Source organism: Lampetra planeri, chromosome 36 (assembly GCF_965212315.1).
Source record: "Lampetra planeri chromosome 36, kcLamPlan1.2.h2, whole genome shotgun sequence".
In the NCBI taxonomy this organism is placed as follows: domain Eukaryota; kingdom Metazoa; phylum Chordata; class Hyperoartia; order Petromyzontiformes; family Petromyzontidae; genus Lampetra; species Lampetra planeri.
The window spans coordinates 1,861,470-1,882,575 of record NC_136142.1 but is presented as its reverse complement, the minus strand read 5'-3'; the positions used below and the strand labels follow the sequence as shown (position 1 = coordinate 1,882,575).

Sequence of the window (21,106 nt, the reverse complement as noted above, 5' to 3'; positions counted from 1 at the left end):
CTCTGGCGAAAAAACAATCCAGCAGTGGAACTGCTGAACCAGCGAGAGAGCTGTTACAACAAGAGGTTATTTACGTGGCGATGGGCAAGCACGTCAGTTGTGTTAATGGGAGAGATTAGGGAGAGAGAGATTAGGGAGATGAATTAGCATGAAATGAGCTTTCGTCGCCGCATAAGAGTATCGTCCCCGCATATGCGCACAACAGCAGTGTTAATGGGAGATTAGCACTATGTTGATGGGAGAGATTAGGCAGGGAGATTAGGGGGATTAGCAAGTTAAAGTCATGTCAATGTGTAACACAAGCTGCGGTGCTGCCAACTGCGCTGTGAGAGGCAAGCGCGTCAACGCAAGAGAACCACCGAAACGGTGGTCACGCCAGTGAGATACAAAGCCCATCACACAGCCAGAACCATGGATACATCGAGGCTAAGGGAGCAGAGGTGGCCATGTTAGTGAGACCCCAGCCCGTTAATGCAGAGGCACCTAACAGGGCAATGCAACTCAGAGAGTCGGAGACAACAGCCAAACGGCAGGGAAAAAGGAAGCACCACAGCAACTTACGACTTTGCTTGGTTAATAACGTCCTTCCAGTGATTGCTCAGCTTATACCCATCTTCTCGGATGAAATTGTCTATGTGTTTATATATCTGGATGGCTTCATGAACAAATCTTTGATGGTAGCCCGAATGTTTGCAGAGTACCTTGGTCTTGGAAAAAACAATATCGTGCGAGCCCACAGCGTTATAACAATGATCAGCCACTGCAGAGGTATTGCTTCTGCCGTGTTCCAAATCTGCCTTGTGTTCGCGAACACGGTCCGAGACATGTCGTTTGGTTTCCCCAATGTCACTACTGCCGCAGACACAACTTAGTTTGTAGACAGCCGGGTATCGTTCTGCGGTCTCGTTTCGCGAACCGGTCGCCCTAATTTTGTTCAACGTTCTTCGTCAGTTTCCACGTCTCCGAGCCGCAAAGTCAACGCGCAGCATGCCAGGGTTAAACACGTCAGCTGGTTGGCTTATCGCAATCAAATTCAAGCCTTCCCAGGAGCACTCCGATCGGCTCTCATCAGCCTCTTTGTTTTCGAGGTTAACAACAATGACAATCACGTGGCTTTGTAAACACGTCCACGTCCAACGGCATCTCAAGATGCCGAACGCAGCGTAGGCAACAACACTGAGAAGTGGGTGAGGGCAGTGAGGCATCGACGAGTGAGAGAGATCACAGGGCTACACGATGGGGTCCTAGACGCCTACATAAGGTCCAGGGGCTGCGTTATATAATCATAACTTAGAGCCCTTTTGTCAATCCACAGCTGGATGAATGCCTCCCCAAACGTCACACCGTGTTGGTCATGGGAGTTGCCTGAACATAATTCACCGCGCTAAGTCGGTGCCGGGTTGGTGAAGGGGTGGGGAGGAGGGCAGAACCGGTTTTGATATCACTCGCCACCGATGTTACTTAGCCATGGGCAGGAGTCAAACTTGGTTGGCTGGGTTCATAGCGCTGTGTATTAACCGCTGTGCCATTGCCTCCACCCTTAGCATTGTACATCTATATTCAAAACTGAAATGGGCTCTGAATAGAAACTTTAAGTGGCTTCCATTGAGTTTTCCCCATCCTCCACCAAATCCTCTTGATGTATCACCGCGGCCTTCTGGTTTTCCTCCTGTCACTGAGAAGGTCGATGGGCAAGTATGGTGTAGGCACTTATTGATTGTTGATGATTATGGTTGCTTTTGTTTGTGTGTTTGGTTTAGCACGATTCAAAACTACATCGTCTGGATGCTCACCGTGGAACACGTAGAATCCCTCAGTCAAAAGTTCAAGGATGCCAGAGCTGAATTTCGCAAGGTACTTCGCATTGGTGTGACGATGTATTTTAAGCTTGCGATGAAAGCATGCATACATATTTACGTGCATGATATCGCATGTATCAATACATGGGGCAAGCTATGGCAAGAATTATCAAGCCGCTAAAAGTGACGCCTCAATTCCAAGTGAACGCAGCTGGACTTGTATATGTGTGTCACTACGTCTATGCCTAGTGAGTGTTTGTATGTTTATATATATATGTTGAACTTATTTTGCACCATGCTTATCAAAGGTGTGGGGGAAGGACAACAAACTAAACACAAAAAGCAGTTCTAAAGAATGTACGTTCCATCTAGAGATGGAGGACCGGGGCCCTGTGAGTTGCAGGTGACCCATTCCCTGCCTCTCTCTCTTAGGCTCTGTACGGAACAACGTCGGACAAGGCTCGCTGGAGGAGCTGCAGCAGCTACGTCAACAACATCCTCTCCAACGCTGTGGGAGCTCTCTACGTGGAGGAAGCATTCGCTGGAGACAGCAAAAAAGTGGTGAGTAGTAGTAGTACTAGTAGTATGCGTTATTTGTGTTTCATATTCGAGTAGAAGGGCAGCTACCGTGGGGACGATGGTTTCCACACTCGACCTCGAATCCAGAGGTCGCCGGTTAGATTCAGTGTCCCAGCAGCGTAGGTGGGTACACCACACCAGGTTTATGTGGGGTGGTGGGGTGAAGTATGGGTGCCCCCCTCCCCCCCACTCTTTTCCAGGATGTTTAGCTAGCGTGGAAGAGTAGGCCAAGTGCCCTCTGGAGGAGCAAATCCAACCAATGGCTGCTTTAATTAACTAAATGCCCATTAGAGAAATATTAAACGCGATGGTCCATAGGCGGAGGAGTTAAAACGTTCAACTCCGCTGTCGTTCTTGGCCATCGGTCCGGGCTTCTGTTCTTTCGTGTGATGGCGATGCGTTCAGGAGCTCAATGTCAATGTCGAGGTCTGCTCGCCATGGCGAGAGGGCTGCAGGAGAGAGTTTGTGTATTCTCGCTTATTCCTCTTTCATTGAAAGAGCGCAGACGACAGTGGTTCACTAAAAAAATGGTCGATCGTTTTGGTTGCATAGCCACAATCGCACTGTGGCCTGTCTTTACTTTTCCATTCATGAAGGAGATGTGCGCATCAGACTGTTGACGTTCTGATGTGGTTGATGGTTTCCACCACCACCACCACCACCACGGCTAGTATCTTGGAGGTGGGAGGAATGTCAAAGCCAGGAGGTGCATCCGATGTTTTGGATGTCGAACGAGGTGTTTATTGCCGGACGGCCAAATGTGTTGTTCCCCCTCTGTTCGCCGGCATTATTCTGGATGCTGGGAGAGATTCTAGGAGGGTGACAGCACGATCTCAGTGGTGTGACCGACCTGGGTAAACAATGGGTGTCGACTTATGCACCGCCACTCCTCCTGCTTGCCCGTCTAATGCCCGTCGTTCATTGCTCAAAGGTGCAAGAGCTTGTGAAGTGGATTCGCGAAGTGTTCATTGCAAATCTGGACAAAATTACCTGGATGGACGAGGCGACAAAGGGAAGGGCACGCGACAAGGTGAGCGACGCTTGTCACAGTCGCCGGCACGCCGCCGGTGAACCTCGGAGTGGGTAAATTATCGGATGATATATTGTTGCATTCGAAAACACAACTTTGATTGAAGACCAATGCCAGAGAAATATATGTGTTTGCTATTAAACCGGTCGGATGACTCAGTGGTCAAACAACTGGCTTCACCATCGGAAGTTCCACGAGTTCAAATCTCGGTTGGCGGTTGAATCAGCCCATCATCTTTCTGGTCGATAAAATAAAGTAACCACCTTGTGGGGAGGTCAACGCTGGTTGTCGTCCTATAGATGGACTTAGCCCCGTGAGAGGAAGGTGTAATTTCCACCACTGGCTCCGAGCTGTGAAGAGGAGAGGAGCAACCACCTCATTGCTCATTTGAGCAGAAAATCACTTTGGCTTTTGAGTTAAAGCCGTATTTATTTAGATTATTTTATTTTTATAATGACATCATTAAGCATATTCAACCTCTGTGCACGTGATTACCATCGGATGGCCAAGAGATAATCTAAGTTATTGTTCTATTGCAGGCTCTTGCTATCGTCGATCGGATCGGATATCCCGAGTTCATCGTGGACAAAGACGATCCCAAAATCGACCAAGAATACGATGAAGTGAGTCGAGTACATCAACTGTGCCTCCTGACAACATCGGATCGCGTGTGTTCGCCACGTTACCACGGCCCCATTCACTCGGTGCCGATCACACCGTTACGGGGTGCGAGGGCACGTAGTGTGGCATTGCAAGGGTTAAAAGATCGCGAGGTCAAAGTGTCGCGTGAGGAAGAGGCAGGTGCGCGCACAGCCACGCGTCAGAGGTCGAGGAGTGCCCCCTTAGCGAGTGGTTGTTCCTTAAATTTACTGCGCCGCAGGTTTAGTGTTGCGCTGTACTGTACTACGATTGTGCAAAAAAAAATCTACGCAACTACTGGGCCAGGCGGCTCAGTGGCAGGGTTCTAATCCTGACTCGGGCCCGTCGCTTTTCTGGTTACCTTGTTTAATAAGCAGCAAGCGGAGCCACTCTTAGAGTGGCCCAAAGTGTTGGTAGCCAGTGGTGGAATTCCAACCGCCAAGCCCCATGGCAGTGGCAAACGGGCAAACCATCAACTTGTCTATATATAACAAAGACAAATATCCCCCGTGTAGCCTTAACAGACTGTTGGGGCAAGTGCTGTAAGCAAGTAGCACCTATGAAGGCTGCAAAAGCGCACGAGGGGGTGTGCCGCCAGCAGCACGCCCGGCTGCCTTTGTCTCCCTAGCGGCTGCGTTTACACGCTGCACCAGGTACTCATTTGAGGCTGAGTTGACCTAGGGGAGGCCCATCACCGGTTCAGATAATCGCCACTGGTGTTGGCCGTGAGTGGGACTCGAACTTGGGTCTCCGAGTTCGTAGCGCAGCGCGCTACCCGCTACATCACCCATACAGGCAACTCCATATCAATATCTGTTGCTACAGTGTGCACATCAATCACGCCATCACGTGATGTATAAGCAACTGAGATCCCAATGGCCAGGTACACTCTTAGTTGGCCAGCGGTTCGCAATTGGTTGTTTAAGAGTTCAAATCTTGGCTTGCGGTTGACTCAGCCCATCATCTCTTCTGGGGGTCAATAAAACGAGTGCCATTTGTGGGAAGTAACACTTGCACTGCTATGGATAGACTCTCCCCCGACATAGGAATAAGGAATTAACTCAGGGCTGTAAACGCGAGATTTCTCCAGACTCGGTGCATCTCCTACTGTTCGTGCCGCTCCCTTGCGACCGAAGGTTCCATCATCGGCATTATGTCACCTTGGGATCTAAAATATGATTTTTATTGTCCAAAATGTCGTGGGTGTCTTTTAGCCACATCGCAACATTGCCGGGACGTCACGACACTCACCCACAGTGCCCATGGTAAGAGGGCAGGGGGGGAGGGGGGGTTGGAAGGTTATGCGTGTGGAGGTAATTATCGATATGCTTTGTTTGTGTTCTGATGTTGTAGCTGGCGTACACCACCGATAAGTACTTTGCGAACACGCTGGCATCACTGGCGTTCGACTCTAAAAGAAGACTCGCAAGAATCAACACCGCAGTGGACAAGAATGAGTGAGGGCTTTTTTAAATTCATCACGCTCACGGAATATTCTTCACCTGCACATGTGAAACACTGTGATCGGTGAAATGTGGAGGTGCAGTCCCGCAGTTGCTTCCTCACTTTACTGCTGGCACAAGGGAGGTAACTCTCGAGAATCTCTCTCAAGGATACTTTGGTCTACACTTCCATGCTGGCCAAATGTGCTGGAAGAGGTGGGTGTACCCACCACTTCCACCACGCACGAACCTGTCCATCGACGGAAGTGTGTACCGATCTAAAGTGCTGGCTGGACAAGAGGCCGGGCGATTTAAGTCAATTGCCCATTGTGTCAACTACCGCACCGGGAGGTCGAACCGGCGGCGTCTGGCTTGAGGAGCTTCCTCTCGTAGAGGCCCTTCTGCCAGCGGCTGTGTGAGCGAGCAGTTTGCATGGCCGCACCTTTACCTTGACCTCGTTCTATTAGACACTTCAAGTATGAAATATATAGTGGAATAGGTTTTACCCTTTCTGGCAATAAAACAGGTCTTCGGATGCTCAAACACCTTTGACTTGCTTTGTCTTTTGCCATTCTCTGGTCTGACACCGGTGAGACTAGGCCACGAAGAAGGCTGCCTCTGGTGTCGGCCAATGAGTTTCAACGACAATGCGAATATCATCAGAGCCTGTTTGTTTGCATGTTTTGCCACAAGTGCTTGCAGTGAATGCAGACTTGATGCCTTGCAGAAACGTATCTATTTGTTGTTTGAACAACATGTGTTTTATTTGCCAGAGAGGATATTATTTTCCATCCTTTGCTGCTGCCAAGAAGGGAGACACGTAAATGCACCCTTGCGCCCGGCTTACGAGCGACACCGTCATTATATGTCCTCGATATGTTGTGTGCGTTATAAATTGTGCTGTCGTTATTATTAGAAATAATTCTACTCTGTTATCGCGTAAGATGGAAATACGGTTCAGGAGTTACAATGCCAATGTCCATGTCTGCTGCTGGCCACGAGGAGAGGGCATCAAGAGAGAGTTTGAGTAGTTTTGCACTCATACAACGAATGGATGAATGCAGACTACAGTGGCTTACTATACGGCCCACCACGATTTAATCGTTACGCGATAAATTCATTACAACAATCACACGATAAGCCACGAGCCCAATGCCCGTTGCAATTTCTTCTCATTTCAGATGGATCTCAGGCGCAGCTGTGGTCAACGCTTTCTACAGCTCCAGCTACAATCAGATAGGTACAGAGCACAAACACAAAGTACAACACGCGAGCAAATGCAAAGCAGTTCACGAAACAGACACATTCGTACGCAAAAAAAAATTCAATCTCATTGCGTCAAGGTGTCGAGCATAGTGAATTGAAATCAATTGAACTTAGGGGCCGTCCATAAATGACGTCACGCGATTTTGGACGATTTTTGACCCCCCCCCCCCCTTCGTCACACGGCGTCACAAAAAGTCAGACCGCCCCTCAAATATGACGTCATAAAGCTCTGCCCCCCCCAAAAAAAAAATATATAAAACATGCTTCAAATCGCTTTAAACTACTGTCATTGTAGTGCGTATTTAATGTGGCGCTGCACTCTGATGTTGTAGGAGAAAACATTTATTAAAAAGTATATTTAATTAAGTAGAACGTGTTGTCCATATTTATTTAAAGTTGCGCATTTTTACGTGACGTCATCCCCCCCCCCCCCTCCTAGGTGCGTGACGTCATTTATGTACGGCCCCTTAGATCACTGGATTTACAGCATAGTGAATTAACCACTGTACCATCACTCCTCCTTGCAGTCAATATGATGCAATTCTACATATTTTTTTGGAATGTGCAAATAATTGACAACATTTACCGTGTGAATGTATGAAGTGCATCAGTGTTTCCTGTCAATGCCTTGTTGAATGTCTGTCGGAGAATGGAAATGTATCATTAATCTCTTATTTATAATACTGTTGACATCTGTGGACCCGATAACCTCCCTGTTAAATTTACAGCACCCATATAACCAGCTGTGTTGTTGGGTGGCACCGCGCTTTCATCGGCACGATGTCCTGCCAAACGGCGTGGCGGCACGACCCAAACACACACCAGCACACTTTACGGCATAACCGCAAAGACATAAGCGGTTGCACGTTGCCTTATCCCCCTGTTGTAAATTCCCTGCAAATGTACCCCAGTCTCATTGTCCATTCCCCCCATCCCCCGGTTCTGTTTAAAATCTCCATACGTCCACATTGTTTTGCGTTAATGGGTTCTATTTTAAAAGCGTAATCATTGTCGGCGTTTTCCAATCTGCCTTGAAGGAGGAGGAGAGTGTGCGTGGGCGTGCATGTGGCTGTTCACGATCTGCTGAATGTGTTCCAATCCACTCCCCACCAACGCAGTGTTCCCAGCGGGGATCCTGCAACCGCCCTTCTTCGGCCTGGATCAGGCCATGTCCTTGAACTTCGGCGGCATCGGCATGGTGATCGGGCACGAGATAATCCACGGCTTTGACGACAGCGGTGAGAGAAGAAGAATAATAACCAGTTCACGAAGCCTGTCTTCGGCAGGCAAAAGTTTTCTATAAATGTAACACGTAACCTGATATTATTATTTTTTTACAATTTTTATCTACAGTCAAATATCTAAACGAAACATATAAAAGATAGAGCAATCATTCTCGCTTAAACTTTATGCTCTTGAATGGTCTATCAAACGAAAAAACCCGCAATCTTATATTTTGAACGGTTTCTGAATGACACCAGGCACAAACGTGTTTATGGGGCACATAAAATCAAGATTTGGGGGCCTTAAAATAAAAAATCTCGGATTTCCGGAATGTTCTGTTATTTGTGTCCTAAAGCTACCTGGTTAGCAAATTTCAGCTTTTTGCCTTGTCGGTGAAGTACCCGAGAGGTTTTTGAGACATACAGATGAACGTCTTTATTTATATGGATAAAAAAAAAATCATTGCAACCCTCGCACCAAAGTGATTGTGCCAGCGTAAATGTGGCAAAATAGTCGACCCCGATTGCATGTGCGGCATGTAACGTTGAACTTCTTTCGCACCGTACATAGCCAAGCGTGGCTCGTCGGAGATGCAATGATCCACACATGTGGGCCGTTATCGAATACCTTTATGTGAACGCGGGCGTTGTGCTTCGGTAGGTCGTAATTTCGACAAGGACGGCAACCTCGTGGACTGGTGGTCGGCCGAATCGGCTAGAAACTTCAAGCAGAAGTCGCAGTGCATCATCGATCAGTACGGAAACTTCCAGTGGGACCTTGCTGGAGGACAGAACGTAAGGAGTTTGGAATAACTGTGTGTGTTTTGGAATCGAGGCTGCTGCAGCATGAGTGGTTAGGACACGGGGCTTGCGATCCGGAGGTCCGTCAGCTCAATTCGATCTCCGCGGCGTGGCAGTTGAAGCAATGGGAGAGCTGCCCACCCAGCCGTGTGGATGGGGCTGCACCGCAGTTAGTTGATCGGCAAGGTCACGTGCTGTGGGGCGACGCGCGGGGACTGGCGGCCCGCCTCTTCGAACATGTTCTTGGTTCTTTCGGTAAAGTCACGGAAATAGAAAAAAAATTCTAAAAATATAAATCTTTTATCATGTTCAATTTATTTTTTTATTGAATTTTTATTATTTTTATTTACACTTTATTTAATTATCTTTATTTAGTTCACTTTTTTATTTTTTGTTTTCTATTAACGTGGCTTTACCGAAAGAAACAAAAATACGAATTCCTGCAGTCACGAAAGTTCTAAGTCAAAAGTCTTCGAACATGCTTGCCCAGCGCGGAAGAGTCGGGCATCACACCCGCTTAGAGGAGGAGGGGTGTCTTTAAAATCGAATGTACGACGATGCCGCGTCGTGAAAATTCATCAACGAGTGGAGTCGGTGGGGAGGGTGTAAATTATAAAACACGCTGAGCTACTGATGGCGGAACGGTGCACGTTTGTGAACGAAAGAGAAAACCGCGGTTTAATTTTGTTTCTGGATGTGGAAACGCGTCGGAGAGCCCATGAATGCAGCGGTACTGCGATAATTTTCAACAACAAAAAAAGAGACTGCGCTTCTTGTAATGTTTATGAACTTTTTAATGCACCCACTGTGAAATTCTCAAAATACTTTGCGAAATTTACACCCGGGCGCGATTGTTCGCACGTTCACTGCAGCGTCAACCTGGCGACAGCGAGTCCTGACTCGTGGCCACGGCGAGCACGAGTGACGAAGTGAACAGCTCATTTGTGGTTGCTGTGTTTTTCTTCTTGTTGTTGTTGTTGTCGTGACGTGTAAAAAAACCTGCAGCTGAGTGGCATCAACACGCTGGGAGAGAACATCGCTGACAACGGAGGCATCCGTCAGGCTTACGAGGTGAGCACGTGTTCTCACGGTGACCTTCCACGCACCATCACAACAGCACTGTCCCCCACGTCTCACCTCCCCACCTTTCATTGCGATAGTGACCCCCCTTTCATTGCGCGTGCCGACACGTGTCTACAGCGCCACATGGACGTACCCTAAGAAACACGCACGTGGAGCGCGTGCGCCACGTTCCTTGAAAAATATTTTAAATTTTTCATTGTGACGCCAAGCGGCTGATGACGCCGAGCCGAGCGAGTTGGTAGAAAGCGCCGAGCTCGCCAGCGAAGCCAGCTGACGCTCGAGTCAGCGATGCCATCCAGTGCCGGATTGTCCCGGTAGCACAAGTAGCTACGCATGCTACGGGCCCCGCACTTTCAAGTTGCCCCGCGCTAAATGCTTTCAAGCTATCAATTCCGGTTCAGTGAGTCTGCACTTGCTCTATTACTATAGTACTATACCGCCTTCAACTTTTACGAACGACTGGGTGTTTAAGGTTAGAGATGTGTCGTATTATCTGTCTGTATAGCAAATGAAAAAATACAATTACTTTACTATGCAATAACATTTTTTTGTGTTTTAATGTTTATGTTTTTTATATATATTTTAGGGCCCCTTTATAAAATATGCTACAGGCCCCGCACTAGCTTAATCCGGCACTGATGCGATCCCAGAAGCAGCAGCAGCAGCAACAACCCCCCCCCCCCTCGCGCGTATGTATGTTGAACTTGTAAATGTTGTGGATTTGCTCTTCAACACACCGGTGTACTGTCCAAGTGTAGTGACTGACTCTGAGACACTAAGAGTAGGAGGCACTCTGTTTATTAAACGGCCTTAACCGTTAACACTGGGTAACTACGGCTCCCAGTCAGGGCAGCTGGTAGACTGCCTGACTGGCGACGCCGAGACGGTGAAGACTCCAGCGGCAGCACGACGGGGACCCCACTCCACACGACAGCCCCGAGCTCCCCTCCCGGGTCCCCTCTTATCCTGCCAGCGTGGCCTGGCTCCGCCCCTGGCCACGCCCCTCTTCTGGAACCTACTAGCGGGTTCTCGATGTGCCCCTTCCGTAACCTTTCCCTGAGATCCCTCTCTAGTCTATCACGTGGCCTGCTGCCAGTCAGGGCTGCTGTGAGCTGCAGATGCCAATCCTTGCCAGCAGCCAGCGCTATGCTGCTATGTGACCCATTCTATGTCACTACACAAGTAACGAATTGCCAGTTTCTGTTACCGTGACAAACCTTACTAATTGGCTGTGTCGGGTGGTGGCCGGTTTAACGACACATTTATATCTACGCAATCTAACCCCTAAAAAAACCTGTATTATGAATGTTGAGCTTCTCTCGCGCCGCACGTCGCTAACCGCATGTCGTGTTCTGCTGCTGCCCTTGTGTCGTCGACACATGGCCGCGTTGTGTGCAGGCTTACATGGCATGGGTCAAGAACAATGGCGAAGAACTGCCACTGCCCGGGCTCAAACTCAGCCACCAACAGCTCTTCTTCTTGAACTTTGCTCAGGTAAAATATAAACAACACTCATATCATCGCCGCAAAGCGAATTCAGCCTTTGCAATTTTGGTATCGTCATCAACATCACTAACATCATGAGGCAGGATTAATCAACTGCTGGATCAAGCTGACGTCCCGCTTTTTTACTTTGTCTGAATTTAATTTAAAGGCATCAATTGCTGAACAATAAACACGATCATTGTGTGCGCTCCGTGATGCATCCATCACCCATCGTTACCATCGTGGCTTCCACCTATGTATGATTCACCAAACACATTTTGCAACGTGCTAGATTCGTGTGGTGTGTGCCCTATCACCTAGCTACACAGGAGCCACCTATCCTAGCTACACAAGTCACCTACCCACCCTAATTATTCTTGTCATGTGTTGGTTTTCAGGTGTGGTGCGGCGATTACAGACCCGAGTATGCCAGCAACTCGATTAAAACAGACGTGCACAGCCCTGGAAAGTTCAGGTCAGTCCCACAAATGCACGTCACTTCACCTCGGAGCCCTATGATGCGGTTGTGCTCTACAGCTTTCCCCTGGCGTGCGCAGTGAAATGTCGGACGTCAATCAAAACGACTCGGCAATCAAACCAAAAAGACATCGGAGAGCTGTGCACACTCCTTGACAATGCAACTCACTCACCCTTTGCATCATGATGAAGTAACAATAACTCAGCCCTGCACCGATCCACTGCTGGATGAAGGCCTCCCCAAGTCATGTTGGCGATGGGGGGGCTGTTTGACCATACCTCACCACGCAGGTAGGAGGAGATGCCCAAGTTCGGTTTGGATATCATTCTCCGCGACTAATGTCAGTTGTAGCCAGGAACCAAATGGAGGTCACTGGGGGTTCATAACGCAGCGCGCTAACCACTGTACCACCACTGTGGCCTCTTGTCATTGGCATGAGCACTATCGTCAACATTATCAACAACAGCTATGGTCGATCCACTGCTGGATAAAGCCTCCCCCCCCCCCAAGTCACCGCCATCTCTCGCAACACCTACGATGCCACGGTGTGCAACATGCCCATGTTCGGTGATCTCCAAGCTAATTACCAAATGTCTCCATGCCCCTTGCTCACTATTTAGTTGCGATTTGGTTCTTCGTGCCGTTCATTGTTGTCGTTGTTCGACAACTTACCGCGTGCGAACGCGGTCGTCTCTCTTTTGCAGGGTCATCGGATCCCTGCAGAACTTCGAGAAGTTTTCCGAGGCCTATAAGTGCAAGGCCTCTGACGCCATGAACCCCATAAGCAAGTGCCACGTTTGGTGAAACCGAGTGACGACTCTTCCCCAAATAACTCGTGCGTGCCGTCGCGAACCATCATCAGCCACGCAACAACGCATCGACTCGTCGAGGAAAATCTGTTTTTTCTACTTACCGCCCTTCGACAACGACGATGCTCGCACGGAATCACGTTGCTGGGAATAGTTTTTGCTTTGTCTCGACTCGTGTACAATGCAGGTACTCGGCTCAAGAGGTCCCTGCCTGCAGCCACCACAATTGGCGGTTGCTTACATTCGCCACAATGCCATTGATTTTTTAATTGATTCTTGAATCGGATTGGGTTCCCCGAATTGTCACAGTTAATTGAATAGCAAGGCAAGGCGGTGGGTGTGTGGGGGTTAATGATCACATGCACGCAGTGTTGATGCACTTGGGTGAGGGATTGCCAGGATGTCGTCAACAAAGGGAAGTCAGACCGACTTAGGAACGGCAGCAAATGGGTGAAATCGTGAATGTGTAGCGGCACGGTCGTGCGGATGTTAACAGTGACACAGTGTGGTAGATTGTTGTGCAGCAGCAGCAGCAGCATGAATGCGAGAGGCAGGGACAAGCAATGGAACGTCAGTCTCATCGCAATCACCCCCCTCCGCCGTGACATTTCACGGGAGTTTGAAGTGAACGGGCCAGATCCACACATCTCTGAGGTGTTGTGATGCTTGTCCACACCACAGCAGGCTGCTTTGGCCTAGGGGAGGCGTCGGAATCGGTCCAGATACCGGCCACTGATGTTCGGCGTACACTGGAATCGAATTCGTTTGGCCCGGTCCGTAGCGCAATGAGCTATTCGCTGTGCTACTGCTCCCCAGAGTCAGCACACCACACACACACACGCGCGCACGTGCGGACGTTTGCACGGTCAACAATTGCTTCTCGCAAATGCAAACGACACGCGTGCACCTTGCACGACTGGTTATTTGCATTTTCTTTTCGGACACTCCAATCCTCGAAAGTGAGCTCTGGCCCATGTGTCTGGTTAATGCTGCTGAAATGTAATACTTGAAGACAAAAGTATTGCAATTAAAGAGCTATCGATAGAAAAACTCATCTTGCAAAAAATAATGATGGCAAACATCCAATGCTCGGACCTTTTCGAATAGGAAATGGGCATAAATGAACGAGTCACTTTTTATTTCTGGATAAACAACATGAGTTTTAAGACATACATAATGTAGATGCGTCCAAGAAAGACGTTCACGAAGAAATAGCTTCAACTTCAAATGAAAGCCTGGATTATTAGAATCAGTGTGAATGTATTCCTCAAGGACTGATTCGATAGTGAACGACATATCATTTAGATTGGACGTCATGGACTCGTCTCCCATACACAGCATCACAGTGGTTGGATACACAAACTACGGCAAAGCATGTATGCACAATTAGGAAAAAGGCACAGTGAAATCTTAATATAAGCCAGAGGTGTGGACTCGAGTCATGTGACTTGGACTCGAGTCAGACTCGAGTCATGAATTTGATGACTTGCGACTCGACTTGGACTTGCATAACAATGACTTTGTCCCACCTATGAGATGTGGACTCGAGTCATGTGACTTGGACTCGAGTCAGACTCGAGTCATGAATTTGATGACTTGCGACTCGACTTGGACTTGCATAACAATGACTTTGTCCCACCTATGAGATGTGGACTCGAGTCATGTGACTTGGACTCGAGTCAGACTCGAGTCATGAATTTGATGACTTGCGACTCGACTTGGACTTGCATAACAATGACTTTGTCCCACCTCTGATATAAGCATAGCTTGTATAATCAGAGTTCTAATTAGCACGGTTGACTTCGTACGGTGCAAAATAAGTTGAACACACATAATACAAAAGGCAACCTCTGATATAAGCACACGTTGGTAAAAAAATTAACCCGTAAAAACAAAGTTTTTCACTATAAAACCTTTATATGCGTGGCGGCTCGAGTCCTCTCGTCCTCTGGCTTGAGATGGCTGCCACCTATGGGTCAGATGATTGCCTGCCACCATTAAGCAATTGGTAATTAAATATAACAAAAAAATTCCTAAAAAGTGTAAAAATTTGGAGAAAAAAAATTCTCGAAAATTAATTGTCACGCACAACGAGTCTGTGTGCAAAATGTCAGCTCGATTGGATCACGGGAAGTGGGTTAAAAAACGACCGAAAGATTTGCATGGTCGTAAGCGCGCAAGCAAGTGAACTTAATATAAAGGATTTTAAAAAAGCACGGCTGGATTTGCTCCGAAGGGGGTGTGGGTCATATCCAGCAGCTGCTGCTGCTGCTGTAGGTTTATTGTGAAGTGACGTGCTTGACAATCGTGACATCCTGTGTGGGTAACGGGGCTTACATGGACCAACATCTAAACACAAACAGAGGCTGGGTGAAGATAAACAGCTTCGCGTGTATTGGTGCTTTATTAAATGAGCAAACGTGATACGTTTTCAATCAACACATTACTCAACGAATACTAACAGAATGTACATTATTTTGTTTTGTATTAATGGGTGAATAGAATTAAGGGACACGGCAGATGTGTTGTGCAGGCAGCTTTTGGGAAGTTGCATTCAAAGGCTCAAAGCGTATTCGCGAGTCTCAGCTTAAGCCACCCCCTGCTGACTTCTCACACCGTGGTACTCGTTTTATCGACCACCCTGGAATGATGGTGAGCCGAGTCCAAGCCCCTGACCGGGATTTGAACTCTAACCGCAGTACCGTCGAGCCAACTGGAATCCCATTGCCTCAACTTCCATCTCAAAACGTTTCCATTTGATTTGAACAGTCCACACAGCTGTACAAAGACAAAGATCCCCCGTATAGCCTTAACAGACTGTTGGGGCAAGTGCTGTTAGCGAGCACCTATGAAGGCCGGCACGGTACACGAGGGGGTGGGTGGCCAGCACCACGCCCGGCCACCTTTGTCTTCCCAGCGGCGATGTTTTTACACACCACACCAGGTACCCATTTGAGACTGAGTCGACCTAGGGGAGGCCCAGGACCAGTTCAGATAATCGTCTCCGCTGTTAGCCGGGTTCGTAGTGCAGTGCACTGACTACCACACTACAGCTACAGCTACACTCCAGATGTACACACACACACACTCGCATTAAGTGATTTGCCAACCGTGATCGTGAGCTGTGGAAGTCGTTACCGATTTCATGTTGGCGTGGAGGTGCGTGGCATGAGAGCTGGAAGTAACAAGTAAACTGTAGAGCAGCATGATTTGAAAAGCATCCTTTGCCATTTAGAGAGGCTGGGGAAATGCGAAAGCCTTAAAAAATTTAATCGAGTAGCAACGCGTATCTTCATTTTACGATTCGTTTTTATTACTTCAATCACTAGAGGCCCCCTCGTCGACAGTAAAACTGCACTGAAAAAAAACATTCTGGTTCGTAAACGTTGCCGGGGTTTTCGGTGGCCAGGGGCTGCCAGCTCACCACGTGTCTTGGTTGAGCCTTCCGGAAATGTGGAGTAGGTTTTGGGTTAATGGCAATCGATGATTCAATCGTGCTAACAGTGTCCCTTTATAACCTGTCACATTCAATGGGACCCTTTCGATGTTCCACTTTCAAAGGAGGGGGGGGGGGCTGCTGATTTCAAAAGCAAGACGAGCAATGTTTACCTTTAGTTACTTCCATCTCCCACAGGAGGCATGCGCAGGTGCGTTGAGCCATTCCGCCGCGTGCTTCTTCTGTCGTACGGACGGGAAGATTGGCAACGTTCCTTGCCGACGTCGACGTTTTGAAGGCTGGCGTCGTGAACGTTCGAGGCGTCGCGAGCGGACGAGCGACGCGCCACTTGGGTGGACGACGCGTGCCACGGTGTGTCTGTGATAGCCGCGGTCGCAGTGCGGGCCCGGTGTGGCTGTCTTGCACCGCTCGCCGTGCGGTTCGCGTGCGCTCGCTCGCTCGTGCCGTGCGGCACCGCGCCGCCTTTCTGAATTGTCATGTTTGCGACAGGCAATAGAAGTGGGCCACGATTTTGGTAAACGGAATTCACACGGCTCCAGAATCGCAACGGGAGATTAGTCACAGATTGAATGCAATCGTGTTTACGCGATGGACGTTTCGTTTATTAAAGTATATTTTTTTTCTGAAAAATAAACTACTTTTTTTCCATGGGTAACAAATGTGTAAACATTTAACGGTAATAAAATTGAAAAAATTTAACGTAAAGTTTTGTTTTGGTATTTAAACTAATACCGCGGGTTTTTGTAGATATTTGAATACATTAAAACAATATTCAGAAACAGTTTCACCATATCACCCACTGCATTTTGTCAAAACCAAATCTGTGTTGCCAACCATAACACATATAACCGTGATCGCATTTTATTTCTTCTTCATAATCATCATCATTCATGAGTAATCTTCTGTTAAATGAAAGCCTTCCCAAGCTACCGCCCACCCTCTTACAAAGTGGCAATGTAATAAATCCACATAGCACCTGCACAACACGAAACTGATTCCATCGCTCCATCTCCTTGTTGGACGATGGTGAAGCCAGTTGCTCAACCACTGAGCCGTCCGGCCGGTTTCATTGGAAACAAAATGATATGACGTCTCTGTCATTGGTGTTTATTCAGAGTTGTGTGTTCTCGTGTGACAACGTCATCCACTGAATTTTCCACTCCGAGGTTCACCGAGTCTAATTTTCAAGAGGATCTTGATTCAGATATTTGACCAAATCATAACCGGATATCCTAATCGGGCCACCGCGGTGGCGAGATGATAACTACCTCACCTGGTATACAGGAGGTCGCGGGTTAGATCCCGACCCTGACGCCTGTATATTTGGAGTTTGCATGTTCTTACCGTTAATCGTGTGGATTTTTCTCTGGGTTCTCCGGGTAATCCCTCTACATTTAGAAACATGCGTTTCGAGTAATTGACTGCTATACATTTCCGCGTGATAAGCCACTTCGTTGAGCTATCATTTGTGGCCAGGTCGTTTGTGAAAAATAACTGTACAGCTTAGTGGGTCTTACCTGGTGAAAAAAACAACAACAGTGATAAAGAGTAAAAAAACATTTCCTCTCTTTGTGGGCGATCCTCTAACACGAGGGGTTACACTGCTTTATGAGCGATCCAGGTGGAAGCTTTGTCTCGTGACAAAACACAACTTGGATAAAAAAGACTCATTTTTGTATATGAAGTAAAGCATGCGTGACCCCACCCTCCCCCCGCATACCGATGGGGGCCCCGACGATGGTGGAGACACATTATACTCGTGGCAACACACACCTGCAGCGATTGCTATGTGAACGTGGTCTTAGCCTTCCCTAGGGCAACTCGGCCTCAAATGAGTGGCAGATGCTACGTGTGAACATTCGCGCTTTGGGAGGGAGGGTGAACAAATAATGCTCTTAGCCACACCGCTGTCTCGCGGGCAGTGGCGGCATTCAATGGGTGGCTCATAACCAGCGCGTGAGCCGAGCGTCTATTATAATTGACACACTGACACCCTCGACGTGCGCGCGACACACACCACGTGGCACAACCACAATCGCACGCACACGATGAACACTCCGCGAAGCAAGTGGCTCTTGATACCGAGCGCAGAGGAAAGCTCGAGACGACGTGAGCGCACGTACCGTGTCGCGCACATGCAACGGGACACGGTATATACACCCTGTTAAAAACAAAAAAAAATAAGCAAATGTTTTGTTTAAATCGCACTACCACAGTAGGCGCGTAGAGCATCGCTGACTCGCTGCAAGCCGCGTGTCCACGCTGAGCCATCGTAGACCCAACTTAGTCCTGGACTGAGCAGTCATCGACGTGCCATCGGATTAGTCGTTCCACAATTGGATTTTGATTTTCGGTGGTTTCAGTGGAATGAAGTTTATATATCTTTAGAAATGTTTTATCATTTGAAAAGCGAGATGAAGTAACGGGCTTTAAATGGGGGCCGAATTCGTTATGAATGGAAATCACGGAGTTTTAATAATGAAACGGATCTTCCCCGGGGCACCCCACCTCTGAATTATTCCGGTATTTCGAGCGCACAGTGTCCCTGGTAATGAACAGAATCGTTACAATAAAGTGACAAAAATCTGAACGGACAAATGTTATAAAATATATTCACTTTACTTAGTTTTGCACCATTATTAATTTACTTTTTATACTTACTCCCACACTGCATCTCTCCCCTACAAAACAATAACAACAACAACAAACCTCGCAATTGCTATGCGGTTGAGGTTTTTACTATTTTGAATTATATATCGCTCCTTGTAGGTGTATCGGTTCCATAAAGTACAAAAAAACCACAAGACTCGTAAAGAAATAAATAAAACACACTGGGATGTGTTCTTGGTAAATAACTACGTCTGAGAATAGCCTAGAGCCATTGGGACCGGGGAATAGGCAGAGGTATGTTGGGGCTTTTTTTACAATTACGGGTGATTTATGCTCCCAGGATGGAAAAGTGAATATCAACACGTGGTCAGTCAAAAAAAACACATTAAGAGCCAGAAGGGATTACTGTACTTATGTGGAGTTGGTTGTTTGCTTAGTTTCAAACGTAAAAGGTGCGATCTGTAACCTAGAAGCAAACAGGGGGAAATTATTGCGTGTTCTTTATATCATGGATTTTTATTTTCCTTTCAAAACATTTTCCCTGGGTAATCCCCATGAGATGGAACACCTCGTTTGCAAGTGTCCCAAGGGTATCGAGTGGCGCACACACATGCAATGACACGGAAACAAACATTTAATATAAGTATAATTTGCACAAGTCAAATAGATATGTTGTAAACATATATAAATTCCAGCCATGTCTCAATCTGACAATGGATGAAGACACCCCCATGTCAGTCGTGGATGTTTCTTTTATATATATATCATACTTCACCACGCTGGTCCGTGCGGGTTGGTGACGGATGGAGGAAGCAAAGGACAAATTACAATATCACTCGCTGCTGCAGATGGGAATCAAACTCGAGATAGCCGGATTCAAAGGGCAACGCTCGAACCATTGCCCCACTAAAACGCATCCACACAAGTAGGGGCCAAGTCCGCATTCACGGACACAGAAGTTGCCCATCACAGGGCGCAGCAAGAGCCTCGTTGAGGCTTGAGTCTACGAATGGTTTTACACACCCTATGCATGTGATGCGTAATGGAGTTTCATCCTGGCACCCTGTAGAACACACTGCACTACCGTAATTCCCTTCACCGTGCACATCGCCAACAAGGGAATTTGCAGATCATTTTGAGAATTAGTGTCGGTGAAAAAAAAGCTGTCTGGTTCACAAATGTAGATAGGAAGGGTCTGTAAACATCGCCCGTCTTGCGCTGAAAAGCGTTCCCCCTTTCATTATCCTCGTTTCAGTAAATTTGCAGGATTCTGTCGGTGGACGTCGTTCCATCGCCCGGAGTGCAAATATTGAGCTGATCAATTTTTACATGGCCTCTGCGAGAAGGCACCAAGAGAGGTCTCATTGATTAGCTGTTTTTTTTCTTCTTCTTTTGTCACAACCTTCTCTTGGGGGTGTGTGTGGGTGTGCGTGATTCGGTGGAGAGCAGCGACCCGCGAATCGTGCACCGCGCTACGAACCCAACCAACCGAATAACAATGAAACACGTGTTAAGATGTTCAAACACCAAATAGAAACCTTTTTCAAGGAATCATGTCTGCATTGACCATTCGTAGTTGTGGTGAGCATGCAAACAAAAACATGCTCCGTTAATTATATGTATTGTCCGTGAAACTGATTGTTCTGCACCAAAGACAGCCTTTTAAAATCCTTTATATTAAGTTCACTTGCTTGCTTGCTTGCGCGCTTACGACCGTGCAAATCTTTCGGTCGTTTTTTAACCCACTTCCCGTGACCCAATCGAGCTGACATTTTGCACACAGACTCGTTGTGCGTGACAATTAATTTTCGTGAATTTTTTTTCTCCAAATTTGTACACTTTTTAGGAAAAAAAAATTATATTTAATTACCAATTGCTTAATGGTGGCAGGCAATCATCTGACCCATAGGTGGCAGCCATCTCAAGCCAGAGGACGAGAGGACTCTAGCCGCCACGTATATAAAGGATTTATAGTGAAAACTTTGTTTTTACGGGTTAATTTTTAGGGCCTAGTATCACCAGCGTCAGACCAGAGAACGCCAAAAGGCCTTTCCAGGACAATTCATGTATTATCAGAAGATGTTTTGTTTTCATGTTCACCACAAGTTCGTGTGGTTAATGCAGACATGGTTCTTTGCAAAAGGTTTCTATCTGGTGTTTGAACATCTTAACACCTTTTTTATTGCCAGAAAGGGTAACATTTATTCTTTTTCTCATACTTTGACACTGCCAGAAAAGGTCCCATTTTTTTCTCCAAACAACCGAGTTTTATTTCTGACCATGGCTAGCTTAATTAGTAAGTGATATCCGAGCCAATCTCGGGTCTCCGCTTGGTTGACTCAGCCTTAATTTAGCACAAAGGTTGCCTAACCAGGTGTGGTGCTGGGTACTCCACGCCTCGTGTG

At 47.4% G+C, this 21,106-nt stretch overlaps 1 protein-coding gene across 1 annotated transcript in view; it reads left to right on the top strand.

The window, feature by feature from the left end:
• LOC144730693 (neprilysin-like) overlaps window positions 1-16,790 on the top strand; it is a 32,382-nt gene extending 15,592 nt beyond the window's left edge. Inside the window, exons 13-24 of the mRNA XM_078611382.1 lie at window positions 1,761-1,854; window positions 2,232-2,360; window positions 3,310-3,408; window positions 3,948-4,031; window positions 5,401-5,504; window positions 6,671-6,729; window positions 7,874-7,993; window positions 8,640-8,773; window positions 9,785-9,850; window positions 11,261-11,356; window positions 11,746-11,822; window positions 12,530-16,790. Of these exons, the coding sequence (XP_078467508.1) occupies window positions 1,761-1,854; window positions 2,232-2,360; window positions 3,310-3,408; window positions 3,948-4,031; window positions 5,401-5,504; window positions 6,671-6,729; window positions 7,874-7,993; window positions 8,640-8,773; window positions 9,785-9,850; window positions 11,261-11,356; window positions 11,746-11,822; window positions 12,530-12,629 (1,162 nt within the window). The 3' untranslated portion in view covers window positions 12,630-16,790. The remainder of the gene's footprint in view (window positions 1-1,760; window positions 1,855-2,231; window positions 2,361-3,309; window positions 3,409-3,947; window positions 4,032-5,400; window positions 5,505-6,670; window positions 6,730-7,873; window positions 7,994-8,639; window positions 8,774-9,784; window positions 9,851-11,260; window positions 11,357-11,745; window positions 11,823-12,529) is intronic.
• The last annotated feature ends 4,316 nt before the right edge of the window (window positions 16,791-21,106 follow it).